At 42.8% G+C, this 24,171-nt stretch overlaps 1 protein-coding gene across 2 annotated transcripts in view; it reads right to left on the bottom strand.

Annotated features, from left to right (window-relative positions):
- Positions 1-24,171, bottom strand: part of Mtmr12 (myotubularin related protein 12) — a 68,338-nt gene that overhangs the window by 26,053 nt on the left and 18,114 nt on the right. The window contains exons 2-7 of one of the 2 annotated variants that reach the window (XM_050139079.1): positions 15,386-15,446; positions 12,934-13,079; positions 11,950-12,022; positions 10,587-10,717; positions 8,656-8,746; positions 651-780 (exon numbers count right to left, since the gene is read on the bottom strand). In XM_050139079.1, coding sequence (XP_049995036.1) covers positions 651-780; positions 8,656-8,746; positions 10,587-10,717; positions 11,950-12,022; positions 12,934-13,079; positions 15,386-15,446 — 632 coding nt within the window. Of the gene's footprint in view, positions 1-650; positions 781-8,655; positions 8,747-10,586; positions 10,718-11,949; positions 12,023-12,933; positions 13,080-15,385; positions 15,447-24,171 lie in introns of those variants that run through there. The other variant, XM_050139080.1, reaches the window with a different exon arrangement.

The following is a 24,171-nucleotide window of genomic DNA, read 5'->3' as shown; positions in this document are numbered from 1 at the left end:
CCAGCTCTGTGGGATCTGGGATGGCTCATCTTGGTTGTCAACTTGACTACATCTGAAACTTCTGGGTACTCCTGTGAGGAATTTTCTTGATCACATTTGAAATAAGAAGGTACACTAATGTGGGCAGCACCTTCTAGTGGAAGCCTGGACAAAAAGATAAGGAAGAAGAAAACTGCCTTTTTTTTTTTTTTTTTTGCCTGCTTACCCTCACTTTTTCTGACAAGATCATTTATTTATTCTTGTGGTTTCCTTTTGCTGGTATCAGAACCAACTTCAAGAGTTCAACAAAGATGGAAGATCAGCAGGTCTCCAGGAATCCTCCAGTCCTTTAGTGCTAGACTGGAACAGCTGAGACAGCCAGCCTTGTCGACTGAGTAACTGCTGGATTCTCAACTTCTCTAGTGTGAGGCAGCCATTGTTGGACTACCCAGACCACATCCTGTAAGTCAATCTAATAAATCGTGTGTGTATGTGTGTGTGTGTGTGTGTTCACACACACGCATATCCCAATGATATCAGACTTGCTTTTTCCAGGAACCCTACTTTATGACCTGAGGCCATCTTCTGGCCTCCAAGGGCATCCGTATCCACATATGCACATGCCCACCCACATACCCACTACTAGTGGGGAGAGCCCGTGGAGAGCTTACCTCTCACAGATCCTGTAGTCTTCATTCACACTCACTGTCTTGTACTTCACACTACCCTTGGTCCGCTCCAGCTCCCAACACCAGTCTTTAGGTGTGTCAAACATTACAGTGTGATTGCTGGGATCAGTGGCTAAGAAAACAAAATCAGCACATGGTGAACTCTTTCCATGACACTGGTATTTTGTCCATGTGGACATACAAGCTCTGAACCCAATTTATTACACTGAGTCTTTTTATCTAAAAATAAATTCACAGCTTAATTGTTCCATTTTTCTCCATTTTCTGTCATTAATCCAAAAATTACAATGGAAACCTTATTGAAATTTTCATTACATTTATTTACTTTGTGTAGGAGAAGAGAGCATGGCATGCCTGTCACAGTGCACATATGTTGGTCTAACAACAAAACTCGGTTGTCAGGTCTGAAGGCAAGCGTGTTTACCTACTGATCCTCACACTGGTCCATGTTGTCTCTTTATATAGATATAGATATAGATAGTAGGAAAGGAGTTTTGTTTCTAAAGTTTGATTTTTATTATTTTATGTGTATCTGTTTCTGTATGCCAAGAGTGTATAGGAGACTATGGAGTCCAGAAAATGGTGCTGGATCTCCTGTAGCTGGAGTTTACAGGCAGTTGTGAGTCAGTCACCCAATATGGGTGCTAAGAACTGAACTTGGGTCCTCGGGAAAAGCAGCATGTATTCTTAGCTGCTAAGCCATCCCTCCAGCCCCCAAAAGTTATTCTTGTTCCATTCCTTGCAAAAGTAATTTCTAGTTCTATTTTCAGTTCATGAGATAATTTATATAAAACAAAAATCCTGTGAAGCATTGAAAAATGGGCTTGGCACAAAAGCTAAGGATTGAAATATTTTTAGCCCTCCACATGTGTATAACAGGGCACACTGATGAGAAGAGCATGTCTGATTCTGGAACATAAATCCTTCTTCTGCTTGTGATGTGCTGCCTGCAAGAAGCCTGTCCAGGACGGTACTTGGTCACTGAAAGCCATAAACAGACCAGAGAGTCACAGTGGAGGAAGTGGCCAATAGCCAAGGCCTGCATCATGGTGACAGGAACTTTGGCTACATCAGCACTGTTAGAACAAAATGTCCACAAGTCCTGCCCAAAGCTCAGCAGAAACGGCTGTGGCCTTTCTCCAGGCCATCACTGATTTCTGGAAGTGACAGGCACATCGAAAAACCCAAACTTCCTGGAAAATAACAAGTGTTGCTAAAACTAACCCACCTGCTTCTGTTAAATAAAATTACAGTAAAAGTAGTTTGAACAATGACAATAATCAATGTTTACATAAGTCAAATATTTCTAATCTAAAAATATAAAAGTAAACCTTAAATTTCTGGACTGCCAATGTTATTTCCCAAGTGGAAAATTCCACACATGACCTCATGTCATTGTCAAAACACAAGCACATTAAAAATATTGTATAATCAGACAGTAGTGGCGCATGCCTTTAATCCCAGCACTTGGGAGACAGACACAAGTGGATCTCTGAGTTTGAGGTCAGCCTGGTTTAAGAATAGGTCCCAAGACAGCCAGGGCTACACAGAGAAACTCTGTCTTGGGGGAGTAGGTGTCTAAGTGAGATAGAAAGACTGCTCTGTGGTCAAGAGCACTGGTGATTCCTCTAGACTTGCAGGTTTCGATTTCTAGCATCCACATGGCAGCTCCTAACTGCCTCTAGCTACAGTCTCAAAAGATCCAATGTCCCCTCTGGTCACAACAGGTAATAAGCACACATGTAGTGCATGCATTCATGCAAGCAATCATACACATAAAAATAAACAAATCAAAGAGATATATAAGGCAGGAACAGTGCTTACACTTATAACATCAACATTTTAGAAGGCTAAAGGATCTTGAGTTTGAGGACAGCCTTAGCTACCTATTGGAACCCTGCCTCAAATAACACCATAGACAAATAAACAGGTACCCTATCTATCTAGCCAGTCTAAAAATACTAGACTGAGGGAGAAAGCTCGGTTGATAATGTACTTGCCTTTCAAGCATGAAGACGTTGGTTTGATCCAGGCAGGTACTTATTCCTAGCACCGAGGAAGTAGACGGAAGGGTCCCAACTGTAAAGTGCTCACATTAACAAAACCCATACACAAAAACTAATAGCCACCATGGTGGGGCACGTGCCTTTAATTCCAGCATGCAGGAGGCAGAGGTAGGCAGCTCTCTGCATTCAAGGCCAGTCTGGTCTACAGAGTAAGTTCCAGGATAGCCAGGGCTACACAGAGAAACCCTGTCTCAAAACACAAAAATAAAACAAACAAAAACTAACGGCCAAATAGTGTCTGTTAGTTACAACCTTTCCTATCCCATGCCCCAGTGAAAGAGGATCAGAGAAGGGTGAATTACAACAGAATAAAGGTTCTATATACCTTGGGTACAAAACAAAACAAAAATCAAAGACAAAAAAAACAAAGGATCGAGAAACTGCCAAGGTAGGAAAGGTAAGTGCTAAGACTGGTCATGTGTTAGCAAGGCCAGACCTCAGGATCACTTGGTGTACACCTTTAATCTCAGCACTCAGGAGACAGAAATGATAGGGTGCATCTCTGGAGTCTGAGGCCAGCCTGTTCTACAGAGTGAGTTATATAGTGAAAGCCTGTCTTTAATGTGTTTTTTTTTTCCCAAAATCAGGATCTATGGAAAAAGTATAACTAATAAAACTGAAGTGTGATTTTTCAAATATGAATCCAAAAGATGCTTATATATAGTCAACACTGTCAAAGTTGTACAATAGCACCCAGGCCAGAATCAGAATTGTTGCGGGATATTTGATTGCACTCTGAAACACCAAGACCGTGTTAATAAAATTAATTGGATCAAGGAGCAGAGCAAGTGACTAGTTAGTAGGAATTAGCCATAGAGAAGATGGAGGAGCCAAGAATATGTACAGTTAGGAGTACGGAGGGACTTTATCTTTTTGTTTTGCGACAGGTGGAGAGATGTTCTCTTACTGGATCTCCAGTCAAAAAGGAAGGTCAGCTAGTTGCTTCTCAGCTTCCCTTACCTAGCAGGATTTTACCCACAACATCTGACTCCCGAATCTTTATTGGTAAATAGAATAGAGACTTAGTTAAAACCTACATTTGTGGGCTACAGCCTAGCTGGTGCTGATGGGACCAGAGTGTGAGTACCCTGATTTGAGCATTGTGAAGCTGTGGGGCCACAGGGCACAGGGGGTAGTTAAAACATCATAGACTCAGGCGTGGTTACTAAGCCAACAGAAAAACACTACAGCATAAAAGGAAAGGCAGAATTTCTAAAAATACAGATGATTTTTATAAAGTATTATGCATACAGTGTTCTGTCTGCATGCATGGGTGCAGGCCAGAAGAGGGCACCAGATCTCATTACAGACGGTTGTGAGCTGGGAATTGAACTCAGGACCTCTGGAAGAACAGCCTGTGCTCTTAACCACTCTTTCCATCTTTCCAGTCCCATGATTATTTTTCAAGTATGAAACCAACAGATGTGTATATAAACTGTAGTAATCAACCAAAAAAGCCATGTGTATGCCTACTACACTGTCACTTTATAGCTACAATATAAAAGATCTGTCTGTAACAAAGATGAACTATAGGGACAAATTTCCTGCCCAGCTCAGTAATATTAATATGAACTAATTCTCATGCATAGCCCACCATGAGTGATGGGTACCTTTTCTTTTCTTCTTTGAAACTCTGTATACAGCCCTTTCTGGTCTCCAACCTAACCTAAATCAGGCTGGCACTGAACTCACAGAGATCCAGAGATCCACCAGCTTTTGCCTCCAACTATGGTGTACCACTATGCCCAGATAATAGGCAATTTTATTCTCAATTACCTCTCATGTAAAGACTTCATCCTATGTCATGAATTTAATGCTTAATAATCTTCACAGGGGAGGCATGAACACTGCTATTTTAAAATGAGGAAATGCAAACACACAGGCACTTGAACCATAGATAGACAACACCAAGGAACATCTGGAACATCTTCTCTACAACATATTATAGCCAAGATGTCCAAAAGACAAAGCAGAGATAGGGAGATGGCTTCATGGGTAAAGTGGTTTGTATACAAGCATGAGGGCATGAGTTTGGATCCTCAAACCTACTTAAAAGCTGGGCTATTAATCTCAGCAGAGACAGAGAGATTCTGTGAATTTGAGGCCAGCCTGGTCCTCATAACAGCAATGACTACATATAGAGCCCTGTCTCAAAAAACAAAGAAAAAAGTTAGGCAGAGCAGCACACATCTGTAACTCCAGCACCAAGGGAAAGGAGGATAGCAAAGATAGGTGGATCCTTGAAGTTCACTAGCCGGTTGGTTTAGTCAATAAGCTCCAGGTTCAGTGAGAAACCCTGTTCCAAAAACTAAAGTGGAGAAGAACTATAGAAGATACCTAATATCCACACCAGGTCAGGACATGTGTGTACATACATGAACATGTACATACGGAACACCCCCACACAAAAATCCACTCAACAATAACCAACAAAAACAGAAAAGGTAAAAGCAAAAGAATCCCAGCCAGATGGCGTAATTGCTCGTACCTATAATCTCAACAGGATCACTCATCAGTCTGAGGCTACCTTGGACTACATAGTGAGTTCCAGGCCAAGCCAGGTTGAACTGTAATGGGACTGGGTCTCAAAAATGTAGACAGACAGACACAGAATAAAACATTATTAAAACCTCTAAGGGGAAAAGGCCAATTCACTTACAAAGGTCAGCAATCAAATTAACATCAGCAACCCTAAAATCTAGGAAAGCCTGGAACAATAATATACTTTGGTCCTGAAAGTAAATAATTATCAATCTAAATTGCTACAAACAGCAAAGCTATCTTTTAGTAATGACAGAGAAATAAGGATATCTCAAGATAAGAACAAACTAAAGCAGTTCATAACCACACAGCTAGCACAAAGTTAAAATTATAACAGTACATAAAAGAATATCAAAACAGTAATACATGAACAAAAAGGATAGGAAGGAATCCATCACAGCCAACACACTAAACTATCAAACCCCTAATACTTAAAGAAAAAAGACCTAAACAGTAATCCACCCAACCAGGAAAAAACAAAAAGGTGCAGACTGGCGGAATATATTTAAAAACCAGCTCCAGGAACTGAAGAGGTGGGTTAGCGATTAAGAGCAAGTACAGTTCTTCCAAAGGACCCACATTTGGTTCCATCACCCATGTTGGATTGCTCACAAACTCCAGCTCCAGAGATACCTGATACCCCTGTTCTCCTCAAGAAACACCCACAAAGAATCACATAATTAAAAATAATTAAAAAAAAATAGGTCCAATCATCTACTATTTCCAGGAGACAATTCACCGGCAGGGACTAAAAAATATAAAGTATGGAAGTCCAAAACAAGCTGGGGTAACCATTCTGTTATCTGAAAAACTATACTTGAAACCAAAATAAGAACAGAAAAGGAACATAGTTATAAAGGGAACAATTTATAAAAAGACATAAAATTAGTAAACGTACATGTGCCAAATGTTAGGGCTCTCAATTTCATAAAGCAATCACTAACGTGCACTAAGGTCTGAATGATCCTGATAACACAGGGTTACTTCAATACCCCCGGTCTCATCTTTAGGTCAGTCATCCAAACTAAAATAGAATGAAGAAGCCACAGAGTTAGACTACACCATAGATCGAATGAATCTAACAGCTATCTACGGAATATTCTGCCTGGTAAAAACAGAGCACACCTTATTTTCAGCAGCCTGTGAAGCTCCTCTAAAATTAGTCATATATACTCTGGGCTGCAAAGCAGGTCTTAGCAAATAGAAAAAAAACCGAGATTGTTTCTAGTACCTCATCAGTTCATATTGAGTAAAACTAGAAATCAACAGCAACAAAAACTATAAACACTAAGAGACTAGACAATACATGCAAGTGGACAGTGGGAAATTGAAGAAATCAGAGAAAAATAAAAAACACAGGCTGGGGAGATGGTTCCATCAGTAAAATGCCTTCCTTATAAGCAAAAGAACCTGGATATGATCCCCACAGCATATATTAGGAAAACAAAGGAGGAGGAAGTGGAAAAGAGCAAAGCATATAAAAACTAAAAATATGTGTGCACTGGTCGGCCTGGCACATTCTCTCTTATCAAGCCAGACCTGAAGTGCATTTTTTATGAACAAATGTCCTGTACCCACAAAACATTATTCTCTCTTTACTTTAAACTTTAAACGGTATCCTCAAGAATCTCAAGTGTATTTATGTAGAAAAAAGAACCCAGAGACAAATAAATTAAAATAGGGTTATTTTAATTGTCTCAATTTTATTTTTTTCAGTAGTTTCACATTTCCAGTATGACTGCTTTTACTGCTTTTCAATTCATAACAATTCAAGTCCACTTGTGTGTGTACACTCACCTATGCGTACACATGTGGGCACCAGAGGCTGACGCCAGGTATCTTCCTTTACTGTTCTCGGACTCATTTTTGAGGCAGAGTTCCTCACTGAACCTAGACCTGGCTCTTTTATGAAACTGGCCGGCCAGAAAGCTCCCACAATCTATCTGTTTCTGCCACCAGCACTGGGGTTCCACCCATGTACCCCTGAATCTGTCTTTTACATGGATGCCAGAGATTCAAACTCAAGTCCTCAGGCCTGCACAGCAAACACTTACACACCAAGCCACCTCTCTTGATTTCACTTTCCATAAGTAACCATAAAAACAATTCATTACAATATGAAAGCAAACAGACCTAAAAGGTCAGCTAAGCAAAGAACACAGGAAAAGAAAACTCGCCAGGTGGTGGTGATCCATGCCTTTAACCCCAGTACTCAGGAGTCAGAGGCAGGCAGATCTCTGAGTCTGAGGCCAGCCTGGCCTATAAGAGATAGTTCCAGGACAGGCTCCAAAAACTACAGCAAAATCCTGTCTCAAAAAAAGAAAAAAAGGGCCGGGCGGTGGTGGCGCACGCCTTTAATCCCAGCACTTGAGAGGCAGAGGCAGGCGGATCTCTGTGAGTTCGAGACCAGCCTGGTCTACAAGAGCTAGTTCCAGGACAGGCTCCAAAACCACAGAGAAACCCTGTCTCGAAAAACAAAAAAAAAGAAAAGAAAAGAAAAGAAAAGAAAAGAAAACTCCTAAATGAATCATGTGTTGGATGCTTGTACCCAAACGCATGTTGTCATTTGGGTAGTGTCCTGGCTGGTTTTAGGTCAAGTTGGCACACGCTACATTCATCTGAATGGAGGGAACCTCAATTGATAAAATGACTCCATAAGATGAGGCTGGAAGGATTTTCTTAATTAGTGATTAATGACGGCAGGACCAGCCCATTGTGGGTGGTGCCATCCCTGGGCTGGTAGTCCTAGGTTCTATAAGAGAGCAGGATGAACAAGGCATGGGAAGCAAGCAAGTAAGCAAAGCACCTCCATGGCCTTTGCATCAGTTAGAGTTCCTGTCCTGGCTTCCTTCAATGATGGACTACGATGTGGAAGTGTAAGACAAATAAACCCTTTCCTCCCCAGCTTGCTTTAGGTCATGGTGTTTCATCACAGCAATGGTAAGCTAAGACAGGGAGGATGCAGACACTGAGAAACTGAGCATTCCTGGAGGAAGCAGGTCACTGGGGTGTACCTTTGAAAGTTATGTCTGGTTTCTGTTTCCTTCTTTTTCTATTTCCTGTTTGTCACCATGAGGTGAACAACCTCCCCTTCCACAAAAACATGGACCAAGCAACCATAAAGTGAACCCTCTCAGACAGTGAACCAAAGTAAATCCTTCTTCCCTTTTCTGACAGACATTTGGTCACAGTGATACAAACTCACTAAACAGGGTTCCCCTCCTGATCACAGGGGAGAATAGAAAGAAACCTTCTGGGGGTGGAGACACTGCTAGTCCCAGCATTCAGTGAGACTTAGCTTGGGCTATAGGAAGAGACAAAACCAAAGATGAGTGGAAGAATCTTGGCTACTCAGCAACAATAGCTCAAAAGAGACTTACCTGTGCTGTGCACAGCAGCTGCATAGGAAAACAGAAACAGTCTTTTCAGCAGTTTAGGAGTCTGAGTATGATGGATTATGCCACTGACAATCTAGAGAAGAAAGGATCAATGGATATTGTTATGTTTCTGATAGGTCAACGCTAAGAAAGGTAGGGGCCAACTTTGTTCTCTATCACACTAATGTGATGTAGGAAGCTATTCTGTATTTTATTGCAGGGCAGAACAGAGCTAGGGGGGAAAAACTAACTGAATGCTGGGAGACAGAAGGCAGAGTCAGGGAGGTGCCATGGGAGACAGACACTGCATGGAACCTTGCCGGTAAGTCACAGCCATCTGGCGATATACAGAATAATAGAAATGGGTTAAATTAAGATGTAAAAGCTAGCCAATAAGAAGCTAGAGCTAATAGGCCAAGCAGTGATTTAATTAATACAGTTTCTGTGTGGTTATTTCGAGTCTGGACAGCCGGGAACAAACAAGCAACCTCCTACAACACTAATGGGCTCTGGGGACAGCATAACCCTTGCTGAACTTCAATCTATGATTTAGCTCTTAGAACAGTGCCAGAGCAACAGAATACTATTTTGTCATGCTTTCTAAGAGCTTCGAATGTCTAGGGAAAATTTAAAACACAGTCTAATTTCCCAAAAAGCAAGAGTTAAAAATCTCAACTGCCTTATAAGGTCTGGTCCAAGACTCACAAGTGAAACAGACAAAAAGCAAGACACTTAGCTGACTCACTTGTGGATGCTGTAGACAATAAAGGAAAGGGCTAGGCATGTAGCCCAGTTAGGAATATGCTTGCCTAGCATGCACAAAGTCCTAGTAGAACATGCTTATAGTCCCAGCACTAAGGAGGAAGAAGGAGAATCAAAGCTTCAAGGTCATTCCCAGCAACAGAGAGTATTTAAGGCCAGCCTGGGCTACACAAGACCTTGTCTCAAAAGGAAAAAAGAAAAGAAATCTGTCGCTGTTCTCTCTGTCTATTGTGTTAACCAAAAGTATGTTTGGATAAATAACTAAAATAATTGTTTAAAAGGAAATGCTTTGTTTCTTGGGGAATTGTCTCTAGCTATAGCATTTTTTGCCTGCTCACAATAGGTATTATATTATAATCATATTCATTATTCTAACTGAACTACCATACTATTTCAAAGAAAATTAGAGCATTACCTAAAGTGTGCATAATTCATTGCAGATAAGACAGTATAAACAAACTGGCATCTTGCTGGGCTTTCCCTAATGTGCGTACCAGGAGAGGAGCAAGTCTGAGACCATCCCTATCTCAGCAAGAAAAACCTTGGAAATTATAAGGAATTGTAGCAAACTGGTACAGCCATTTCCTGATTGCAACCAGGAAATGATGCTTAGTCTTTTTTTTTTTTTTTCTTCTCAGAACACACTTTATTGGAGCACTTACACTTGAGGTTGTAAAGAGGCAAAAGACCCCGTCCCCGTGAAGCAGAAGAATATATACGGTGCCAGACAAAACAGATGCTTAGTCTTTACAGGTGCATCTGATGAACCGACTTGGCTCATGAAACAACTGCTGTTTCGTAGAGGCAAACACACAGATTCTCAAGAGTCAGCATTCCTGTGGTAGACAGACTCTAGGGGAAGATCAGCCTTAGCTGTCTTTTCCTCTCCATCCCCAAGCAGACCCTGACCTCACTCATCACCTCCCACTCACCCCTTAGTAGTTCTAGGTAACCAGCACTATAAACTGAAGGACTCAAGGTTATACATGCCAAGTCAAACCAGTCATGCTTGTCCCAACTATCTCTCACACATTAATCCGAGAATGAGATTGCAGCTGACATCAGCTTCAGAGTGAAAGGCTTCCTTCCACCTTCAGGCAATATAAGCAAAACCTAGTCAGTGGGGGAAATCCTGACGGGAAATAAACCTAAAAACAGATGTAACTAGTTACCCTTTTGACTTCCTCTTCCTTTGTGTACCTCAGACAAAAGTGTAGCACCCGCAGATCTTTGCAGTGGATAATAAGCTTCTCTGGGTATTTCTTCAGTTGGTCAAACAGAGGCTTCTTTTTCTCATCAAACACTACGGATCAAAGACAAAATTATGAGTAGAAATGACTGTTACATGGCGACAAATTAACACTAAAGGAACAGGTAGACTGTTAGCGTCTAAGGATGGAAGTCACTCCCAAAAGTATTCTTTTCTTTTTTTCTTCAGTGCAGTTCTGGCTGTTCTGGATCTAAGTTTGTAGATCAGACTGGCCTCAAACTATGAGATCCACTTGCCTCTACCTCCAAAGTGCTGGGATTAAAGGTGTGTGCCACCACATCAGGCTTCCAGCAGGATTCTTTATTCCTCTGGAATAAGACTAAGACTCAAATGAACAGACCAGACTCCACCAGTCTAAAGAAAGCCCAGCTCTGATGGGCCTGAGAGACAGCTCAGCAGCTACGAGCACTTCCTGCTCTTCCAGAGGACCAGGGTTCAGTTCCCAGGATCCATGTTTTTTGTTCGTTTTTTTTGTTTGTTTGTTTGTTTTGTTTTGTTTTGAGACAAGACTGTCCTGGAACTCACTCTATAAATTAGGGTAGCTTCAAACTCAGAAGTCCACCTTCCTCTCTGCCTTCTGGGATTGAAGGTGTGCACCATCACACCCGGCTTAAGTTTTTCTTCTTTTCTTTGAGTTTTCATTGTGTATACTGACTGATCACGATGCTGTGCTTTCTAACGACACTGTCACATAAGCATTTAGTGTGTGTCAAGCATATGCCCATTACAGTGAGCCTTAACCGACCAACACCTACCATAGAACAGTTTTGTGTGCGTGTCAGAAAAAGCAGGCTTCAGGCTAGGTATGGTGGCTTGCACCTGAAAACTCAGCACAGAGCCGGAGGCAAGAAAATCAGAAGTCTGAGGCTAGGGCTACATTAAATCAAACAACCAAGCAAACAGAATACTGTCTTACCACATTCCCAAAAAACTAGGTGAGTCGGTAAGTAAGTAAGCCTCCCCACTAAGCCTGATGACCTGAGTGTGATCCCCAGGATGCACGGAGAGGCTCCGGCATGCTGGCTTCTGATCTCCACATGCACACCCACACAAGTACGCACACTAACACACAAACCTTAACAGAAAAAAGAATGAGATAGAGAGAAGCCCAGCTTGGTTCATCTCAAACCAAGTAACCCTGGGTGAGCTAGCCATTCCCAAAGCTGTTTTCCATAAGGTAACTTATGCAGCACAGCTGAACAGACTATATCATTATTGCTCTGTGTTCTGAGGCAGGCAATGCAACAAAGGAAGGAGACACTCACCTCCATAAATCTGATCCACACAGTGAAGGGGAACATCATTTTCTCCTACTATCTTATTCTTAAACTGAGTTTCCTAAAAAGAAAAAAAAATCAAAAGGAAATAACTATGACTCCTTTCAATGAACTCGGACATTCATAGCAAAGCAAATCATTATTCTCCACTCTACAGAGAGAATTGAAGAAAGGCATCTCCCCCAGGCCCCCAAGTAAAGGGATGCTGCAGTACATGAGAGAAAATCCCATGAGCACCAGCTGTTTCAACCCAGGGAGAACACGCCACTTCTGTGCCACTGAAAACCAAGTGTACAAGTGACAGGTTAGCACTTCTGCACACAGTGCAGGCAGACGGAGATAAAGCTATCTGGGCTTTGGGGAAGCAGCTGGAAAGTCAAGTATTTGGCAAAAGCTGTGTTTGCTCAGAACTAGGAGTCAAGCCCTGCAACAGACAGTGGTGCAGGAGGCCAGCCTGGGAAGTAGCAACAGTGCTGCTTTATACGAAACACAGGGGTCCAGGGCACTGGCACATGGGGAACAGGCAGGGTCCAGTGGGGTTCCCACTGGGGTGCAGTGCTGTCCCTCCTCTATCGCTCACCCCTAAGGAGACACAAGTCTCAAACAACACCGCAACTATATTCAGATCAAACAGAAACAACCCAAGCTCAAGGGTCGCACTCCAGACCTAAGTGCCCAAATCTGTGAAAGAGGGAACATGAGAAGCTGTACATGGGAGAGGCTGTTCCAGCGGGTGACTCATGCTGTGCTGAATTCAGAAGAAATTGGGGAAAGTTTGTGAAGTCAGCTTAGAGGGGCAAAAGCGAGCAAGCAGGAAGCACAGGTGGTGATTTCTAGGTCTTGCTGGTGGAGGGAGCCCCTGAAGGGCGAGAGCAGACCACCAGCATGGGCTGGGAGGAGAAAGCTGCAGGGACAGCACCAGAGTCACGGCTGCACCTTCCCTACCACTCTACAGACACAGCTCATACGTACACCGCCGTTATCCAAGGCTGAGTCGTCATCCCCCAGGAAGGAAATCTTGAAGTCAGTGCAGACGAGTCTCCCATAGACACCGCGCTGACAGGAATCTTCCTGCACATACTTCAGGACTGTGCTGGCTTCACAAAGCAGTTGTTCACCTGATGGAAACCAAAGCGAGCTCTCCTCAGAGGCCTCAGGGAAGGCCCAGAGCTGCGAGCACGGGACAAGCACACAGTACAGCGCAGCACTCGGCAGCAGCGCACTCCAGAGCAGGCAGAGCCACATGGCTCAGAGACCATCATGCTGGGATTTCTCCAACCACTCAGAGCTCAAGCTTCTTCTCTCTCCTTTGTTTGGAAACAGGGTCTCACCATACTACACAGACTAGCTTTGATTCATTGAGTAGCCTGGGCTGGCCTAAACTCACAATTATCCTCCTGTCCCAACCTCCCAAATGCTGGGATTAGAGCCCCTTTGCCCTGACTTTCAGCCACCTTCTGTAGTGCAGATCTTGGTGTTTTTACTACTTTGACCCAGCGGTGTCCCACAACAGGGATCCTGGAAGTGGAGCAAAGGTAGGCAGGGTGGTCAGCAGGGCCTGGATTCAGAACTCAGCCCATTTCCTGTGTAAGCCAGGGCTTCTGTGCAGCTTCCTCAGATGACAGAGGTGCGGGCTCATGTTGGAGGATGAGAGGGAAAAAGAGGTCATAAGGTGGGGAGGGGGCATAGTCTCTCTTTCTTAGTTCAAAGCATTTCCTCTCGATGCGCCACCTCCCCTGCTCCATCTGCAGGGACCCAGCCCGCATTAGAAGCTATAGTTCCTGAAGACATATTCCACAGCCAAAAATCACTAGGGCTAGAGCTAGGTGAGCATCTTCTGCTCCCTAGAAGAGAAAACTCTGCTGTGTTTGGGTGAGGACAGGAAGAGAAGGACATAAAGGAAATAAGAGTGGAGGCTGCTCGTTTGTTCCCGGCCACCCAGACCCCAAATAATCACTCAGAAACTATTTTAACTGCAATACTGTTTGGCCAATAGCTTAAGCGTATTTCTAGCTAGCTCTTACATCTTAAATTAACTCATTTCCATTATTTTATATTTTACCATAAGGCTCATGGTTTACAGTAAAGTTCCCAGGCATCTGACTCCTTCAGTGGCGCTACATGGCGTCTCTGACTCTGCCTACTCTCTCTATATATGTTTTCTAACCTGGCTATATTCTGTCAAGCCACTGGACAAAAGCAGCTTCTTTATTCACTAACCAATAAAAGCAACACATATACAGAAGGACTTCCCACACCATAAGAGAGCCAATTTAGCAATAACAACAAAGGAATTTTCTTGTCATCTAATAGATAAGCATCTTCCCCACCTCAGGGCTTCCCTCTGGCTTTCTTCACCTTTCAATTCACTTGTTGGCTAAAAATTCATTTAATCTAGCTTTAAAGAATAACAGCAGGCTGGTGGTGGTGGCGGAGGCGCACACCTTTAATTCCAGCAGAGGCAGGCAGATCCTCAAGGCCAGCCTGGTCTACAAAGTAAGTTCTAGGACAAGGGCTATACAGAAACTCAGCCTTGGAAGGGGGACAAAAAGTTAATAAAAAGTTAGGCATCCTTGTTACAGGAAAACACACATTATAAGAAAAACAAAAACTTTTTGAAACTGGATACAACATGCACATCTGTGAGCCCAGTATTCAGGAGAAGGAGGCTGAAGGGTCACAAGTCCCAGGCCAGCCTGAGCTCTTTGAAACCTAGTTTCAAAATAAACAAAACATTTACAAAAAGAAATGATTTTTATACAGCTGGCAACATTTTCCACATAAGAGGGAACTATACCACCAAGAGGTTTCTGTTCTTGAACTCAGAAGTGATTAAAACTTAACTGAGAGTTAGCCACTCTCCTGTCTCAAAAACAGTCAACCAATCCAGGCTCCTTCATAATGAATGACTTCAAAGCAGAGCCCCAGTAACCCCGCCAGCCCTAGTATCTCTGGTACCTGTGCTGAAATACACCAGCAGACAGTCAGGTGAGGCCCCCACTGCCAGTGCTGGGAGGCCCAGGCAGCTGTAAGAGCTGAGAGCAGCTATGGTTAGAGGCAGCAAGAAAGACATGCAGACTATTGGATTCTTCCAGGGTCTAGGATTTTCTTGATTGGAGACCAGAAATACTAGACAAAACCAAGCAGGACACCCTCAAAAAGGCTTCACTGGCTTGTGAAAGAAGTGAGAATTCCCCATCACTTTGGAGGAAAAGGAAACAAGGAAATTTTTTCCAAATGTTGTAACCTCTGGGTCAGGTGTGTAGTTACTGAAGACCTTGACATCTTTGTTATGATACATCATCATCATTGTTATGTGCCAGAGCATGAAAACAAAGGAGTTTATAATAGCAACACTAGGGATGACATCATCTATCTTTGGCCTTGAGCTGTAGGTGAGATATGATGTTAACATGACCATTACCTGGCAACAAGTGAAGAGTGACTTCCTTCTCTGTTACTTCCTTTTCATTTGTGTGAATTTCCTAAAAATAAATAAACAAATCAATACAAAGGCAAAAAGTCACAATTTTCTTTGCTTACAGGCTAAAATTAGCAATAAATTAACATTCCAAATACATATTAAACTATCACCTAAGCTCGAGAAGTTTGACTTAATAAGCTATTGTTATTACATTTATTTATTTATTGAGTATGTATAGAGATGCCCGCATAGGCATGTGTCACAGTGTGTGTGTGTGTGTGTGTGTGTGTGTGTGTGTGTGTGTGTGTGCGCGCGCGCGCGCGCGCACATGTAGATCGGAGAACAACCTATGGTAGGAGTAGGAGTAGGATTTCTCCTTCTACATGTAAGTCCCAGATCTTTAGGCTTGGTAGCAAGTATGTTTATCCACCAAACTATATCACTGACCTTTAACAAACCACTTTTAAACACATGTTTAGGGGCTGGAGCTGTCACCTAACATGTATAAATCCCCAGCATAAAAAAAAACAAAAGCAAACAAACAAAAAGCAGGATGTGGAGCGATGACTCCTTTAGTAAAGTACTTGCTTCCCAAGCATGGGGACCTAAACTCAGTCACCAACACTCACATAAAAGCTAGGCACAGCAACATGCACCCTCAAAGCAGAAACAAGACAGCCCTGGGGCTTACTGGCTAGCTAGTCTAACCAAACAGGTAAGCCCCAAGCTCAGTGAGAGGCTGCATCAAAAATCTCCAAAAAGAACATGGAAGGCAACTAAAGAAGACACCCAATGCTAACTTGTGACCTCCACAAGCACACACATGCACATGTACCTGCATACATTTATACGTATACAAATAGGATATAGCAGAAAATGCCCAAAAAAACAGTCACAAGTCCCAGGCCAGCCCGAGTTCTTTGAAACCTAGTTTCAAAATAAACAAAACATTTACAAAAAGAAATGATTTTTATACAGCTGGCAACATTTTCCATGTAAGAGGGAACTATACCACCAAGAGGTTTCTGTTCTTGAACTCAGAAGTGATTAAAACTTAGTTAGCCACTCTCCTGTCTCAAAAACAGGAGGGGGCAGGAGGATCAAGAAGTTCAAGGTCATTCTTGGCTATAGAGCAAATATGAGGCCAGCCTGGGCTAAATGAGATTCTGTCTTAAAAAAAAAAAAAAAATAGAGCCACGTGGTGGCAGTGCACACCTTTAATCCCAGCACTTGGGAGGCAAGGGCAGGCAAATCCCCAAGGCCAGCCTGGTCTACAGAGCTAGTTCTAGGAGAGCCAGGGCTACACAGAGAAACCTTGTAAAACAAGGACAACAACAGCAACAATAATAGTATAGAATGGTTTAGTGTAAAAGCACTTGCTACCCATCCTGTTGACCTGATCATGTGCCTGCTGTGGAATAATCCTCTTATACACTGTAAAGATTTGTCACTCGAAATGGTTTAATAAAAATGCTGCTTAGCCAGCAGCCACGCAAGCATAGGTGGGGCAAACAAACTAAGGATGATGGGAAGGAGAAGGGACTAGTGAGGAGTCACCAGCCAGACATGGAGCAGAAGAGGAACATGCCATGCTAGTAATAAAAATACCGCCACATGACAGAGCGTAAATAAGGAATAAGAGTTAACTTAGAGTGTGAGAGTATTAAGCGCGAGCTATTGGCTGAGCATTTATAAGTAAGACTAAGCCTCCAAGTCAATTATTTGGGAAGCGGCTGCCAGTTATTTGGGAACAGGCAGGCAGAGGAGAAATGTCCAATGCTACATTTGTAGCAAAAATGAACTAACCCCACCAAGTTGTACTCTAACTGTCTTATTAATGCTATCACATGAAAACAAACACACACACATAAATAAATAAAGTATTTTTTGATACAAAAACAAATATGTTTTAAAGACGAGGTGTGGTGACCCTAACTGTATGCATAGCATTTGGAAAGTTGAGGCAAGGAGCAGGAGTTTAAGGTCATCACTGACTACCGAGTGAGTTCCAGTTAACCTGGGCTACAAAAAAAACCCTGTATCAAAAAACAATAAAACATAAAGCTATATATATATACATATATAAAATAAAAGTGGAGAGAAAATTTCAGTAAGTTTTAGTGATAGTCAACATATTAAACTAAGTTTTAAGATTTATATCTACTAGTTGTCCAAGCAGAAAGGCAGAGGTAAACATCCCTTATAGGAAGAAATAAGTTAAAATGACACCTAGGCAAAGAAACATAACTCAGATACAGAGTTGGGAAAAAATAAGAGACATGTCAGAGAATGATATCCTCTCCCTCCAAAAAAAAAATCAAGGGTTGAAAGCAAGAGAGATCGAGTCTTCTTAGGGAAGAAACATCCATCTATAAAAGACAAGCAGAGGAACACAGGCCAGTATGTAGTCAGTACAGAGCCAACTACTCTATGTAGCACACTAGGTTAGGACTCAATGAAGATAGTTGTAATATCCACTCCACTGTCCACGCCAAGTTACTTTAAACTACAAGATGTTATCAAGAGTTGCAATCACTTCTAATGGAGAACCAAGTCCTGGCTCAATGTCAGTAACTAAACTCAGGTCTGTCTATTTTGTGCTCTGCATTTACTGGGTCTTCAAAGATAACTTGCAAACTTTAATGAGTGATGTTTGCAAAGTAACTTGGTGCAAATACTTGCTAACATAACAAGAGTCTAAGTCTCCTAGTGAAGTCTATAAGCCATCTAAGAAGTAGTCCTACCAAAATACCGAACCTCAAACACACCTGGAATCCAAGGCTTGAGAGGCAGAGGGATTTGTACATATGAAACAGCATGAGTTACACAACTAAGTCTAGGTCAGCCTGGGCTACAGAGTGAGACCCAGCCAAGGACAGATGAATAGAAGAGGGAAGAGAGGGAAGAAAGGAGGGAAGGAAAAATTCAGGCTGGTGGTGGAAGCCTGTGATCCTGGTCACTCATTAGGACGGAGAAACACAATAAATGACACCATGGGGATGATGTAATCAGTCAGTTTGGTAAGCAAATAAACTGGGCTTATTTAATGTTATGTAGGTAAAAGGCTCTGGGTAGAATAAGAGTCTGACTGTGATAACCCAGACAGAACCACAGCATCAGAATAAATGTGGGTGTGGCCGAGGCAGTGGGAGGACAGTCGGCTGCCTAAAGAGAGTGCTCAGTGCTGCCGCTTCCCTAGAGAACCCTTTCAAGGCAGCCTATTTCAGAGGTGAATATGATTTCCATCCAGCAGATGCCACAACCTAGGGACAAGCTTCTCAAACTTAGGGTGTGTTAGGAGTCTGGGGAGCCTGTTAGGGGAGGCTGAGTCGGATGCAAGGTTCTGGAGGTTGAGCAAGCTATTCATGTACATACATGTACAAGTGAGTATTTGGTAATTTAGCAATTTTCACTCAGAGTTTCCATTCTCCGTCACAGAGGAAGAAATCCATTAAGACACAATTACTTGTCAGGTCCCATCATCCATCTCTGAAGAGAAAGCAAAGGGAATCTCTAAATTCTATGATGAGAACTGTAGCGTTGGTCTTGACTAGTGCTTAGAATCCAGTCCAAACACAGGCCAGCTGGGCCAGGGCTACCCTGCCCTTATATCAGAGGAAGTATCCTGCCTTTTTAAGAATATACTATGGAGCCCAGGTTGGCCTTGAACTCAGGATCTCTTGCTTCAGCCTTCTGAGTACAGGGATTACTGGTGTACACTACTATGCCAGGTGTGAAATTCCTTCTTTAAATTCCAGAATCAATATCATTCAGAAAAGCATGTAGTACACTGTCTAATCCCAAACTCCCTAGATGAGGCAGGCTGAATAAATAAATAATAACAAATAAAAAATAAAGTAAATAAGTAAATAAATAAAATAACCCAGCCTCTTGGAAGGACCCACTTCCCCGTTAACTGCAATGGGAACTCACAAGAAGCCTGGTTTTTACAAACACAGGCTAATCACTTTATCTTTCCTATTAAGGTCTCTGAAGGACTCAACGATGGTGATCAAGCTGGCAGCTTCAACTGCAGACTTGAAGACTAGGCCACAAGCATGGTGAAGTAGAGGAAGCTATTCTGCAGATAGTGAGACACATAAAAAGGTTGCAGGAGATGGGGGAGATACAAATACGGCTCTCAGAAGCTGACAGTTCTTTGAGTCATACAACCTGTGTCACTACAACCGATTCCCTTGCTAGCATGCATTTACCACAGTGGAATTGTGTTTACTGTCAAAGATGCTGACTCTGGTGAATCTCCTAACAATGAGAAATCAGAGGTGCCTAGACTCATATCACCAACACATCGGTGTTACAGTGTTCTTCAGAGCCACAGGATGAGGGTGTGATGTCACAGCCACCACCTCAGGAGACTAGCAAAGAGACAAAAGTAGCACCTATAGCCTCAAATACGTAAGGCTCAGGAGGGGTGAGGATAAGTGGGCCCCAGCCAGGGAAGCCCTCACAGGCCCTGACGTTATTCTGCTGGTACTGATGCTGCTTGGACAGCTTTCCTTGGTGCCACCACATCCCATCACGACTGAATGTAGACAGGTACATCCTCTCCTACCCAACACACACCAGGCAGAAAACCACTTTAAAAACTTAAAACCCCATAGGTGTGGTGGTGTTTCATGTTTAATTTCAGTACTCAGTGGCTGAGGCAGGAGGATCATCAGTTTGATGCCAGTCTGGGCAAACAAAAAGCAAGATTATAAAAATCTTAAAACTTAACAAAGACTGAAAAAACGGGCAGTGGTGGAACATGCCTTTAATTCCAGCTCTTGGGAGGCAGAGACATCTGGAGCTGAGAGTTTGAGGCCAGCCTGGTCTACAGAGTGAGTTCCAAGACAGCCAGGGCTGTTACACAGAGAAACCCTCTCTCAAAAAACAAACAAACAGAAGAGATTAGGTGTGGTAGTACAAGCTTGCAATCCCAATGGTGAGGAGGTTAAGCCAACAGGACCCCCTCATTCGTCAGACAGATTAGCTTCAGACCAGTAAGAGACGCTATCCAAAAACACAAGTGGATGAAATGACACTGATTGACTTCTGACCTCTACTGACAGAACACTGAATAAAAATTCTACATTGTTCTTAATTCTACATAATTCTTAACCCAGTTGTTTCCAAACTAAATCCTGTATGTATTCATATATACACAGACACATGCATATATGTTTAATTTTCTTAAAGGAAAATATAGTATACTCTTAAGGCAGATGAAGTGTGAAAGTACACAGGACAGTCATTTCTAGAAGATGGGTCATTTAATGAATCCTTGATAAGCGCTGGAACCAGGCACTGAAGGAAACACAGGCGCATGTAGTCCAGCATGGAAAACAGTACCAAACCCCTTTATAATACACTGCGAAGGATGCTCACACCAGGCCCTGCTACATGACTCCGGGAGCATGCAAGGCATCCAATTGCAGGGAGACCAACAGACAAGGAGAAAGAAAACAGACTGGCAAGCATCCTTCTGAGAAATGACAAATGAGAGCATCAGCAGACAGACAATGCAGAGAAGATACAAACAGTGGCAGGTGACACCCTGAGAAGTGAGAAACAGGCTGGGGCTGGGCAGCTTAAAGGAATTTTTGTACCATCTTAAGGGATTTGGGCTTTATCCCATTAGCAACAAGAGACAAGGGAGGTAAAGGAGTAAACAGAGCATGTAGCGTTCACTATCTCCAATAAATGTCATTCAAGAGAAAGCACAGGGCTGATAAGGACAAGTGTCCTGCTCTCAGAGAAGGATCCATAGGGAAGGGATGAAGAGCTGAACTGCCTGTCCTGTGACACCAGTATCCAAAGAGCCTGTGCAGATGCCAAGTCATGTCATGGAGGTCAGTCTCAGTTTCCGCATCCAGAAAGGAGGTGCAGTGCTTTGGCTAGGTTATAACTCAGTGGTAGGCCTCACTTAACATGAGACCTGGGGTTCAAGCCCCAGCAATTAAAACAAAGAAACAAAGGAGGGGAAGAGGAGGAGAAAAGAAACTGAAAAGGAAGACCCCCTAGAGGAAGACCCACTGTCTCCATTCAGAAACACAGGTCACAGCTAACATGGTGTTCAAAGAATGCTGTCGACCATGGAAAACTCTTCCTGGAGTGAAGGAAGAGGCTGTGATTGTACAACCTTTCACTTTAAATGCACTCACTTCTTCCTTGGGATAATTTAAATACATTTTAAGATGCTAACTGAAAATCCATCTTGTTTCAACCTCGGGAAAACCCAAAAGCAACAAAGTCACCCAGGAGCCAAATATTTTATGAAGCATTTGGCGATTTCAACGCCAGAAGAGCATAGCCGAAAAGCCAACAGATTACTAACCTGCTCCACTTCCTACCGAAACTGCCACTATTCATCAACACTTCCTCTGCGTTGGAGCCAGGAAAGGAAAGGTCAGAGCACAGAAAGACACTGTTGCTGCTGCTGCTGAAGACAATCTCATCACCAAGTATAATGTAGGATTCTGTATGCTGTGAATACCATTGGTGAATAAAGAATGCCTTGGCCTGTTGATAGGGCAGAACTTAGTTAGGTGGGGAAAATTAAGCAATGCTGGGAGAAAGGAGGCAGAGTAGGGAGAAGCCATGGAGCTGCTGATGAAGACAGATGTGCTGACACTTTGCTGGTAGGCCATGACCTCGTGGTGATGCACAAATTAATAGAAATGGGTTAAATTAAGATGTAAGAGTTAGCCGATAAGAAGCTAGAGCTAATGGGCCAAACAGTGATTTAAATAATATGGTTTCTGTGTGATTGTTTTGGGGCTGAGCAGCCAGGAACCAACAAGCGGCCTTCCCCTTGCAACACAAGTATATGCAAGTCTTTGTGTCCAATGACACTAAACTGACTACGCCAACACCCTGTTCATCCCACATCTCGATCACACAGCTACCTAACCTATTTGGAATGCTGCCAAAAGTCATGAGCTCTGAGCAGCAATAATGAATGAGCAGTACTTTGCACTTAGTGACAAAGTGCTCCCTCGTCAGCCTGACAAACTGACCTGCATGCTTTAACTAACAATAACAGCCAACATCTAATAATTTTTTTCTTAGCATAGCCATAATTTCCATTCACCTCACAACCCACAACTGTCTCCATTTCACAGATGAGAAACTGCAGCTTAAAGAGGATCAGCAACTCAAGCTTCAGAGGAAAATGGGGCATCAACCTGGGCTAGATGAGACCCTAGCTCAAAGAAAATCTCACATGTGCATCTTCCTCCCAACCATGCCGTGTTCTGCAGAGGCATAAGCTTTTGTCTCCATTAGTATACCCCTTGGACAAAGGACTACAGGCTGTGCAATACATTTTTTTTACCAATTTTTTTAACATATTTACCAACACATGAATTATAAGTTACTACGTCACAACCCAGTAGATATTATGGACTGAGAGTTGTTCAATCTTTGAATGACAGTCTCCAGTTCTCTTTCAAAGAGAGCACAAGGCCAGCCTCTCTGAGAAAGGTGTTTCTTGAGTCACAAGCACATGGCCTGTTTAAAGGGCTGTGTATTTATTAGCTCACTTACTCCCCACAGCAACACTCTGAAATAATCGTCATACTCTAGAATATCTCCTTTGCAGATGGAGGCACCAATGGTATATGAACAGTAGAATTAGTAAAGTATCTATCCTCACCTATTCTGTGCTCTTGAAAAATGCCACAATATCTCTTGCATCAAAAGGAGAAATGGGATGTAGCATGAACAATAAAATCAGAAACAGATATTAGGATTCAAGCTGAAGATCAGAAAAGCAAAGCAGTCAACTACTACAGAGAGACCTTTTACCTCTACCAAATCTTCAGACCAAAGGGCGAGATCCTATCTCCACAAAAATCTCAGACTCCAAACTCCAGTGAACTCCTGTCTCTTTCCCTTTATATTCCTCTCTCTGCCCAGCCATATCACACTCCTGTCTCTACCTTCCTAGTGCTGGGATTAAAGGTGTGAGCCACCACTACCTGGATCTGTTTCTGGGTCAAGTTTGTGTAGCCCAGGGTAGCCTTGAACTCACAGAGATCTGTCTGCCTCTGTCTCCCAAATCCTGGGATTAAAGGTGTGTGCCACTACTCCATGGCTTCTAGTGGCTTAGCTTTGCATTCTGATCTTCATGCAAGCGTTATTCATTAAAATACAAATCAGGTATCACTGCAATGGAAGGAAAAAGAAGACAGGATGATCAAATCACTTTAGTCCCACTTGAAGTCAGATCAAAGCAAGTACCACAGAGAATGCCCACAGAAGCTGAATGTGTGGCACATGCCTGTAATCTCAGCACTTGGAAGGTAGACAGGTTCAGGAGTTCAAGGCCTCGACTATCCACAGTTAGTTCAAGGCCAGCTGGGGTTACGTGAGATCACCCTGTCTTCAAAAAAAATGGGTGGTGGGCAAAGAGAGAGCCTCAAAGAGTACTGATGGAAAAGAATGACCTGCTGTGTTAGTCAAATACTGAAGAAAATCAAGGGAGAATTTATTTACATTACCCACAGTTTAGTGTCAATCCATCACAGCAGGAAGGCAGAGCAGAGCAGAGGAGTTCACACCATGATGGACAAGAAGCAGAGAGAACAGTATACTACAAGAAACCAGGGCAAGATCTAGCCCTCAAGAACACACCCCCAGCGACCTATTTGCTAAAACTAGTTCCAACCTCCTGTCTTCCACCACCTCCCAGAATGCCATCATATAATAAGTCTATCTAGGGGTCATCCACTGTTTGGGTCAGAGCCCCCAGGATTAATTTTTCACTAATACACCCAAAGAGA

This window comes from Alexandromys fortis, unplaced genomic scaffold (assembly GCF_014885135.2).
Source record: "Alexandromys fortis isolate MF-2015 unplaced genomic scaffold, M_Fortis_MF-2015_v1.1 scaffold_37, whole genome shotgun sequence".
NCBI lineage: Eukaryota > Metazoa > Chordata > Mammalia > Rodentia > Cricetidae > Alexandromys > Alexandromys fortis.
The sequence above is the reverse complement of the archived record's forward strand: the minus strand, read 5'-3'. Positions and strand labels throughout refer to the sequence as shown.